General features: G+C 49.7%; 1 protein-coding gene across 8 annotated transcripts in view; it reads left to right on the plus strand.

Moving 5' to 3' along the window:
• Nucleotides 1-9,492, plus strand: part of Ncam1 (neural cell adhesion molecule 1) — a 294,019-nt gene extending 284,527 nt beyond the window's left edge. For 4 of the 8 annotated variants that reach the window (XM_075965979.1, XM_075965977.1, XM_075965976.1 and 1 more), the window contains 4 exons: nucleotides 1,858-2,065; nucleotides 3,117-3,233; nucleotides 4,233-5,048; nucleotides 6,313-9,492. In XM_075965979.1, coding sequence (XP_075822094.1) covers nucleotides 1,858-2,065; nucleotides 3,117-3,233; nucleotides 4,233-5,048; nucleotides 6,313-6,433 — 1,262 coding nt within the window. In that variant the 3' untranslated portion in view covers nucleotides 6,434-9,492. The remainder of the gene's footprint in view (nucleotides 1-1,857; nucleotides 2,066-3,116; nucleotides 3,234-4,232; nucleotides 5,049-6,312) is intronic. The other 4 variants (XM_075965981.1, XM_075965982.1, XM_075965980.1 and 1 more) reach the window with 2 other exon arrangements.
• The last annotated feature ends 335 nt before the right edge of the window (nucleotides 9,493-9,827 follow it).

Consider the following 9,827-nt stretch of genomic DNA (forward strand, 5'->3'; position numbering starts at 1 on the left):
GATCGGAGCCCCTGAGCAGGGAGATCCTGTCGCGAAACTCTGACATTATTAATAGGAAAATGACAACACACATGCAGTGCCGCTTATCCTGAGATGCACTTCCCTCCCCTTGTCTGGAGGGACGGCACAAGATGAGACTGGCAAGCTGCTGGAACAGGCTTAGCAGCTGAGGAAGTAGAGGAACTGACTGTGGAGATGGCTGAGCCCACTTTGCAAGTGCTGTGAGTTGTAACTCTTGCAGCCAGTTCACGATCTGGGTATCCTGGGTCCCTTGGGAACACAGGAAACATCAGACAAGATCTAATGGTAGATTGTGTAGCATGAATAAAAACCCGGAGACAGATAATAGATCAGAAAAGCAAAACAGCCAAGCCACGAGAGCAGTCTTACCTGCACACTGAGCCCTGAGCCTCTGCCTCCTTCTGTTTTCTGTTCCCCTTTAGTGCTGGGATTAAAGGCATGTGACTCCCTAGGACTGGGATTAAAGGTGTGAGCCACCACCACCTAGATCTGTCTCTGCCTTGATCTTGTATAGCCCAGGGTGGCCTTGAACTCACAGAAATCCATCTGCCTCTGTCTCCCAAATCATGGTATGAAAGGTGTATGAAATTACTGTCTGGCGTCTAGTGACTTAGTTTTACCCTCTGATCTTCAGGCAAGCTTTATTTATTAAAACATCGATAAAACATCACTATAAGAATGGGTTTGCCCTTGAAGAATGGATGAATGAGAAGTGCCCATATATCAATCTGAGACTATCATCTCCACAATGGCGTCCAGAGGCAGAACTCTGTTCAGGGTCTTGCTTCCCTCCATACTTCTATTTATGGGAGTCAGTGGGTCCCTGTCAGAAAACTGTTGTCAGTGGGGTCCCACGGGGAACTCAGACAGGGTCCTTCTGTGAGAGAATCTATAGGCCAAAGTCTTGGAGGACTGCTAATGGATACCGGGGAGTTAGACATAGAAAACCCAGCCAGAAGTAAGAGGCTGCGTAGGGTCTGGGGGTGAGAATGTGAATATTTGTCCTGTGCGTGGGTATGACTGTCTGTGAGAATGTTCAAATCTGGGTAAGTCTACAGGTTTTCCTGAAGTCTGGTCCCAGCCTGCCTGGCTCCCACATGGTGAGTATTCCCAGACCTTTTGCCTTACCTGTGGGGCCTGGGGAGGCTGCTGTGTCTCAGGAGTTTCATGGATCACAAAAAGAAAGGGTAAAATGAGACCCCAGTTTCCTCATAGTTAAACTTCTTTCGACTTACTTCAAGAGGGGAAAGGGTGTAGACTTATATGTTGGGCATCCCATTGGGCCTGACATCTCCCCAAGACCTAAGGCAGTCCTGGGAACCCCATATGGGACCCTGTCTATCACAGTACAGCCTAACATCAGGAGCCAGCAGCTACTGCCTAACTACATCAAAAATCCTTTTGCATTGGTCCAGAGACGCAGCAGGGCCCTCCTAGATTCGTCTACTCTAGGTGTCCTCAAGCACTGCTTGTCTGGGCCTAGTCTGCTTCCAGGGTTCCTGAAGACCAGTTGAGCCTATGCCTTAGGGAGGAGGTTCAGGGTTGGGGACAGAAATGAAGACACAGCTCACAATCCCCTCTCTTCATCTTAATTTGTGGGAACTCCCAAACCCTGTCTCCTGGGTGAGATGAGGGCATCATGCCCCATCTAAAAAGTTCAGAGAACCTCTTGTCTCTGAACCAGCCAAAAGAAGGCCCTTGAGAAGGTATCACTGGTCACAAAGGCCTTGATTTTATGCTCAGGGCCCTACTCCACCCCCAGGGATGGTTGTCCAGAGGGTTAGGGGTGCTCATAGCCAAGCCTGCTAACCACCAACCATCTCTTTCCTACTTAAGCCAACGGCAGCCCCACCACAGGCCTGAGCACCGGTGCCATCGTGGGCATCCTCATTGTCATCTTCGTCCTGCTCCTCGTGGTCATGGACATTACCTGCTACTTCCTGAACAAGTGTGGCCTGCTCATGTGCATTGCTGTTAACCTGTGTGGCAAAGCTGGGCCCGGAGCCAAGGGCAAAGACATGGAGGAGGGCAAGGCTGCTTTCTCGTGAGTGCAAACCCATTGTGTCAGTGAGGTCGAGGCTCGGCCCAGCCCAGGGCCTAGTGCTGTGCTGTCTGACGGTGCTGGGGTGGCCTACCCTTGAGCTTTATTGTTTCCCACGTGAAAACTCTGAGTGGTTACATTATCAAAGCAAATCTCTCTAAGAATGGGTTTAAGGCAAGGTGGGGTTACCAGTTTGAATGGCAGCATCTTGGGTTCTCCCTAGGTTCTAAAGTCTCATAAAGATTTGGAAATTCCTGAGGGAGGCCAAGAGAGGGGCTTGTCAGAATGATTGGACAGGATCAGCGTTGGAAGCGTGCACTTCATCTCTTGTCCATTCATTTGCCACTCATGCAATATTTATCTTGCAGCTCCTGAAGGCAACACCCTGTATCCTGGCTGTAGGGTGCCCAAAGGAGAAGAATGAATATAGATCCCTCTCCTCTTGAAGGGACACCCTATCTATTCTTTCCCTCCTGCAGCATCTGTTAGCTAGTTAGCAGATTTTGGAGTTGGTGGATGAGTGGGCCTGTTATAGCAAGCTGAGAAAGGATGGAGGGAGAAGATGGAGTTGTTGAGCCCTCCCACATGCTGGAAACTGTATATATACAAATCTCTCTCTCTCTCTCTCTCTCTCTCTCTCTCTCTCTCTCTCTCTCTCTGTGTGTGTGTGTGTGTGTGTGTGTGTGTGTGTGTGTGTATACACATGGACTGTGTATCACAGTTACAATATATGTGTATACATGCATACATATGTATGCACATGGGTTTACATTGAAGATTTTTCTGCACTGTGCTAAAAACTTTACACGAATGATCTCATTTTGTTCTCATAGGTAGGTGAGTTATACACTATTACTTATTCTAATTTATGGATGGGAGAACTGAGGTAGGGCTAATGACCTTATATACTCTGGGCTAGGCTGGTGCAGAGAGGATTCTGGCCCACTTTGCCAGCCACAGGCTGGACCCTGATGGCCCTTGCTGCAGCTTCTTTTCCTAGACATCTTCCCTCTGAAGCTGCCCTGGGATCTAACCAGCAGAACTCTCTCCACAGGAAAGATGAATCCAAAGAACCCATCGTGGAGGTCCGAACAGAGGAGGAACGGACTCCAAACCATGATGGAGGGAAGCACACAGAGCCCAACGAGACCACGCCGCTGACAGAGCCCGAGTACGTGGACTAGGAGGCACTGGCACCTCCTCAGTAGATTCCCCAGTTCCACCTCATCACCCCATCCCAACCTTCCCTGCTTCTCACCCTCGGCTCCTGGCCAAACATGGAAACCTGAACTCGGGAGCCCTCGGTCAGAAGACCTCTTGGCCGGACAATGTCTGAACCCACTCTCCTCGGAGAGAAGGCATTCTTGCTTCTCCTTGGGTCATGGTGGGTCCTTACCAGGCTCTTCTCATTAAGTGGGATTCCCAAGACTCCTCCAAAATTCCACACATATTCTAGGAATTGCTTAAACTCATTGAGAAAACGACAAACGACTGCACTTTTAATATCTTCTATGCTAGAAAAGTTGGGGGCCTGGTAAGGTTCCCTGGACCTCTTCTATTCAGAAATCTCGGAGATCCTCAGGGGCTCTGACCAGCCATGGCTATCATGCCCGCTTGCCTATCAAGGATCTAAGAGATTTGAAAGAAGCACTTCTTACAGGAACATACATCTGTGGCTGGATGTATGTGTCTATCCTGACACACGGGAGCCATTTGGAGCACTGTTCCTCTCATCTGGTCCCGTCCCTGCCTAGGAAGAATTATAAGGTAACTGGACCCCATTTCTATGGGGCTCCAGAAACCTAGAGAGGTATATGATGGGCATCAGCTGCCTTCCCTGGCGTGGAGATCCAGGGTGGCACAAGAGAACAGTAGAGAGCTCTATAGGAGATTGGAGCCCTGTATAGAGAGCTGACGGGGTGTCAGCATGGAGGAAGGCTAGCAGGTCCCTTTGAGACTGCCACGTTCTTTGTTGTCTCCTGTGTCCTCTTCTGCCCACCTGGGGCGTGTACTTCCTCTTCGTCCTCGTTTCTCTGTGGGCCCATGTTCCTGCCCGTGTACGGTTGCATGCCTTCCCTCAGCTCCTCTCCTTGCCTCTGATCTATCTAGCTTCTCTGTCATGTCTCAGCTTCATTGTCTATTCTCTTTCTACTTCCTGTCCTCCCCACAGGCTGCCTGCTGACACCACAGCCACTGTCGAGGACATGCTGCCTTCTGTAACCACCGTCACCACTAACTCTGACACTATCACCGAAACTTTTGCCACTGCTCAGAACAGCCCCACCAGTGAGACCACTACACTGACCTCCAGTATTGCCCCACCGGCCACAGCTGTGCCTGACTCCAATTCTGTGCCCACTGGTCAGGCCACCCCTTCCAAGGGGCCCGGTGTCACTGCCGCATCCACGCCCCCAGCCTCGGCCCCAAAGGTTGCTCCTCTAGTTGACCTGAGCGATACCCCGACCTCAACTCCCTCTGCTAGCAATTTGTCCTCCACTGTCCTGGCTAATCAAGGAGCTGTACTCAGCCCCAGCACCCCTGCCAATGCGGGGGAGGCCTCCAAGGTCCCTCCAGCCAGTAAGCTGTCCCCTGCTCCAACCCCCACCCCAGCTGGGGCAGCCAGCCCCTTAGCAGCAGTAGCTGCCCCTGCCACAGAAGCCCCCCAGGCCAAGCAGGAAGCCCCCAGCACCAAAGGCCCGGACCCAGAGCCCACCCAGCCTGGCGCCATGAAGAACCCACCTGAGGCAGCCACAGCCCCTGCTAGCCCGAAGAGCAAGGCTGCCTCCGTCAGCACCACAAAACCTTCCCAGGGCGAGGACTTAAAAATGGACGAAGGGAACTTCAAGACCCCAGATATTGACCTTGCAAAGGATGTTTTTGCAGCCCTGGGCTCTCCTGCTCCAGCCACTGGGGCCAGTGGACAAGCCTCTGAGCTTGCTCCTCCCACTGCAGACAGCGCGGTGCCGCCTGCACCAGCAAAGACCGAGTACGGCCTCTCTTTGTCTGCTGTCATTGGGTTGTGTCCTGTGGTGGTGTGTGTCTGTGTTGTGCTGTGTCCTCCTTGTTTGATGTGTCCTCAGCCTCTTGCAGGGCTTCTATGAGGCAACTATCAGTCAGGGGCCTGGAGTCAGGCAGGAGCAGGGGCAGGCAGTGGGATAGGTGCGAAGAGGCTGCCGGCTCGCTAATTAGGCCATGTTAATTATGTTTCATCCTCATAATCCTAGCCATGCTTCTGTTTTCCCCGGGGATGCCTTTGCAGTTGGGTCACTGGCGAGCAGAGCTTGAGAAGGCACTAAGGAGGCCAAGGTGCCTTTCTCTGTCATCCCGGGCCCAGAGTGTGTGGGTGCTATCCAGGGCCAGGCCAAGGCCTCCTGAGAAAGGCACCGTTGTATTCAGGAAGAAAAGAGGTAGCCATGGTGAGGTGCGTGGGCAAGGAGGGTTCAGCCCACAGACAGCTCTGTCACACACTGGCTGCAAGGCCCACCCCCTACCTAAGACTCCCAGACACTCAATGCCTGTCTCCAAGTTCAAGTTCTCAACCTTCTGATTTCTTAAGTGGGACGCTAAATACAGTGGAATCATGATAGCTGTGTTAGCTCTCAAGGGGCTTTAGACTGGACTCTGCCTTGTGAGACCTGTGGAGACTGAGGCATGCCTGCCTGGGCTTTTATAAAGGTTTATAAATGTGGCTGTCCCTTCCAGTCCCTTGCAACAAGCAGGCCCATTCTAGCCTCTTACCGTGGTAACCATATTTTCTCACCCTGTTCAAGCTACCATTCTGAAACAGCTGGGGTGTAGGGTTGGGGGCAGGCAAAAGTGAGATGCCTTACAATAGGGGTCCCTGGAACTGGTACCTGAAGCAGAACCTGGTACATATAGCAAACTGAGCTACAGCGCTTCTGCTTATCAGGGTGAGAGAGAGAGAACCTTCTCTCCTCCTGCCTGGAGTTACCACAGAGCCCCTGGAGGCGATCGAGGCCAGAGGAAGAAAGGACTGTTCTCTGACTAGAGCACCTCCACCTAGCTGCACCTCAAAATCGCCTGGTTGCTTTTAAAGTCATGACACCCAGGATTTCTGGGGACATTCCCCAGGCGTGAGTCACTTGGAGAACGCTGAGGTGACGTCAACCTGCACGCAAGGTTGGATGTCAGAGCTGCAGCTGAAGCCCCCCAGATTGCGCGAGGAGAGGGGCGGTATTCGCAGGGCAGTATACTGTGATCTCAGCTGAGCTATTTGTGTTTCTCTGCAGGAAGGGTCCTGTAGAAGCAAAGTCCGAGTCCCAGGAGTCAGAAGCAAAGCCAGCGCCAACTGAAGTCAAGACGGTCCCCAACGATGCCACACAAACAAAAGAGAATGAGAGCAAAGCATGATGGGTACCTAGCAACAAGCAAAGATCAAAATAAAAAGTGACACAGCAGCGGCTTCACCAGAGCATCCCCAAATCTCTCTCTCCCTCTCTCCCGCCTCTCTCCGTCTCTCTCCCTCACACACAGACGTGCACGCGCGCGCACACACACACACACACACACACTCATTCCTCTAGTGTCTCTTGCCTTTAAAAAAACAGATAACATGGGATCGCCTTTTTGTAGGTTTCTAGAAAGGGCTCCTTTGTTGCACACTCACTTGTAAAAAAAATGAGACAAAAAGGTTAAACCCACAGCCAAACTAGGACACTCCGTTCCCTGAAACCATTTAAAAATCAAACAAAAGGACCCCAAATTAAGAATCTAGGAAGCTCAGAAAGAAAAAAAAATCTAGGTTCAGGAAGGCTGCAATTGGTGTTACCCAATTGGCACAGATCGGTTTCAGAAAAAAGCTTCCAAGAGCTCAGACTAACCGAATGAACCAAGTTCGCAGCTTATTTTTATACTTTCAGTCAAGTCGGGACTCGGTAGAACCTCACAAAGAAGTTAGGCTTTCCGTTCACTCTGTACTTGTTCGGTATGCAATGTGCGGCGCTCCCGTTGGCTGCTTCAGTTCCCATGTAGACTCCAGTGCCGTAGGAGGAATGCCAAATCGCAGCTCATTCCACTTCTTTTGCCTTTGTTTTCCTTCCACTGTTTCTTTCCTTTCCCTTTCTTCCTCTCTTCCAACTTTGCTTTCCAGTGTTTACAAGTTGACAGATGTTTGACTTCGGTTGTGTTTGATGTCCCTGTAAAATGCCTGCCAATTTGTTTTCCTTTGAGCAACAGGTAACCCCATAGAGGCAGGTAGAATCCCCCCAGGTTGCTTAGCACAGGGTGAAGGTTATAAATGACGATTGTTTACAGTGGGTCTATCCCCCACCCCCACCACCAATTCTGATTCGTTGCAGTTTTTACCTGTGTCAAACTGGGGTGAAAGCCCTCTCCTTCTGGAATGATTTTGCCTCTTTTTTTTTCTGTTTGATTCTGTTGCTGTTTCTTAGGGGGAGAGGGGACCTTAGACCACTTTCGGATTAGCTGCCACCTGCCTGTGTCTGTGACACCGGACCTGCCTCCCAGGTGTCTGCACACCCTTCCTCTGAAGGACTCCTTTGGCTTTGTTGAATGAAGCAGAGACGATTGTATAGTTGGGGCTGGTCTTGGTGAACACACTCTTTTTTTTACCCCCAAACACCCCCTTTCTTTGTAGAAAGCCAAATAAAATATATACATACCATTTCATTTCTTTTGAGCCCAGAATCTAGATTTGAGCAGAAAAGCACGCGTGCTTCAGGGAAGTAGTGTCTCCTTTTGGAAATCTGTTGAAGGAAAGTGACATCGGCCTTCTGTTCGCTTAGGCAACATTTGTAAAAACAAATACTGTCTGGAGTTATAATCCAACTTTCCAAGTGGGGGAAAAATACAGAAACTTTCAGGGGGATGGGAGGGGGAGAAGGGAAAAGCCAGCCCTTTGTATAGACATTTTGCTTTTGTTTTTCATTCGACTTTAGAACCGCAAGCTTGTGCACTGTGGATGCGTGAATATTTTAGTGTGAAACGTGTTTTTGTCATAGTATTGAAATAAAACTTCAACATAGTTTGGTTGTGGAAGGTATAGCAGATAGTTCAGAAAAAGAAAAAAAAAAGCTATTCAGGAAACAAACAGACACACAAACGACCCGAAACGTCAAAAGGAATTGAAGCCTTTCAACAAAGGAAACGAAATACAGGTGATGCTGATGCAGAGGACACTAAAGCCAACAGACGTCCATCCGACAGCACAGGTTCCTTTCCCAAGTACAAAGCAGCAAGCGGTGAGGGTGGCAGATGGCCTCTGCGTCCCCTTTGTGGGCTGTGCACCCTGGTGTTCTGACACTTCTGCAGCGTGACCAGTGGCGATGCTAGGTTATATTTTCAAACTGTGAAAAATAATGGTCTTGTCATTTACTCGATGTGGGGTATTTTGCATTTTCTCAGCTCCTGAAGACGGAAATTGGAGGGTCCCAGAACACTCAGCCTGGCCCCTGTCACCCCAGGACCTGCCCAGATCCATAGTAAACAGGTCCTCAGGACGAGCTATGGGGAAGACAGCTCTGAGGGCACACAGCAGAATGGGAAAGGCGGGTCGTACCCAAGCCAGAGAGGTCCTAGTGGTGAGGGGCAGACTCCTCTGGGCGTAGCCCGTCCAGTGGGATCTGCTTCCCATGGTGTGAAGTCAGTGGCTTGAGCAGCTAGACTAAGGGCACACTGTGCCTCCTGGAACTGATGTATTTCACCCTGTGGTTCGACACATTGAGTTCAGTTCTGATGACTAGAACGAGACAGAACCACCCTAGAATAACCTGGCCCAGGGTGACTGACCTCCTGAACACTGGCCCCACCATTCGCTGGACTAGACAGCCCACACTCGGATCTGCCTCTCTCTTCACACATATGTTTGTCTCATCATGCATGAGTTTTCCTCTTTTTTAAGCAGTAATCTCTCTAAAATGAAAGAGGGAGTCGGTGTATTTCCAGGTTCTTTTATCTGAAGAGATAAACACAGTTCATCTGTGATTTTTTTTTAAGTTTTTAGAAGGAGGGATGGACTCACCAGTTTCAATGTTGATGTGTCGTATGTCTATGTGGCATACATATGTATCACACAAAGACCAGCATGGCCAAGTTCTGTGGGAAGGCCACCCAGGTGCCACGAGTGGGGTCTCCCAATCCTGAAGGGCCAAGGTGTATTCAATAGGGACTCTATGTTCTCACTTTTCTACGGACCCTCCCACGTCCCAGGGTCTCACCCTCAGCTGTCCGTCTGGATGGTGGTGGTCACACCTCCATTAACATCCTTACCCAGCATTCTGTACTTCGGGGGCCTTCTCTCTTGTTATAAAACTTTTTACTGAGTGAAACATCAACACCACCTTTGTTTCCATTCTCACTGCTGTAAATACTGAGTACTAACTGAGAATTTTGACTTTGCATTCTGTCAGAATACTTGTGTTCAATAAAAACTGAAAGAAGAAAAAAGGAGAGTCAAGCTTGGATTTCTTTCTGTTCAGAGAGAGAGAGAGAAAGAGAGAGAATCGTGTTTGGATGAATGTGGGTATGCTTGTGTTCTAGTTTGGGGGTTTGTGGTAGGTTGGTTGGTTGCTTTTAGAGTGGGGTTTGTGATTGCTTTTGTTTTAGGACTTAGTAAGCAATATTATCGTGTCTTAGACCCGTGCAATATTGGGTCTACAATTTTAGTATTCAATAGGCTGAGGCAGAAGAATTAGCATAGAGGAATTTGAACTTGAACCTACATAATTTCTAGGTCAGCTGGGCTACAATGTAAGACCATGTCTCAAACAAAACAAAACAGAAAAAA

Source organism: Microtus pennsylvanicus, chromosome 3 (assembly GCF_037038515.1).
Source record: "Microtus pennsylvanicus isolate mMicPen1 chromosome 3, mMicPen1.hap1, whole genome shotgun sequence".
In the NCBI taxonomy this organism is placed as follows: domain Eukaryota; kingdom Metazoa; phylum Chordata; class Mammalia; order Rodentia; family Cricetidae; genus Microtus; species Microtus pennsylvanicus.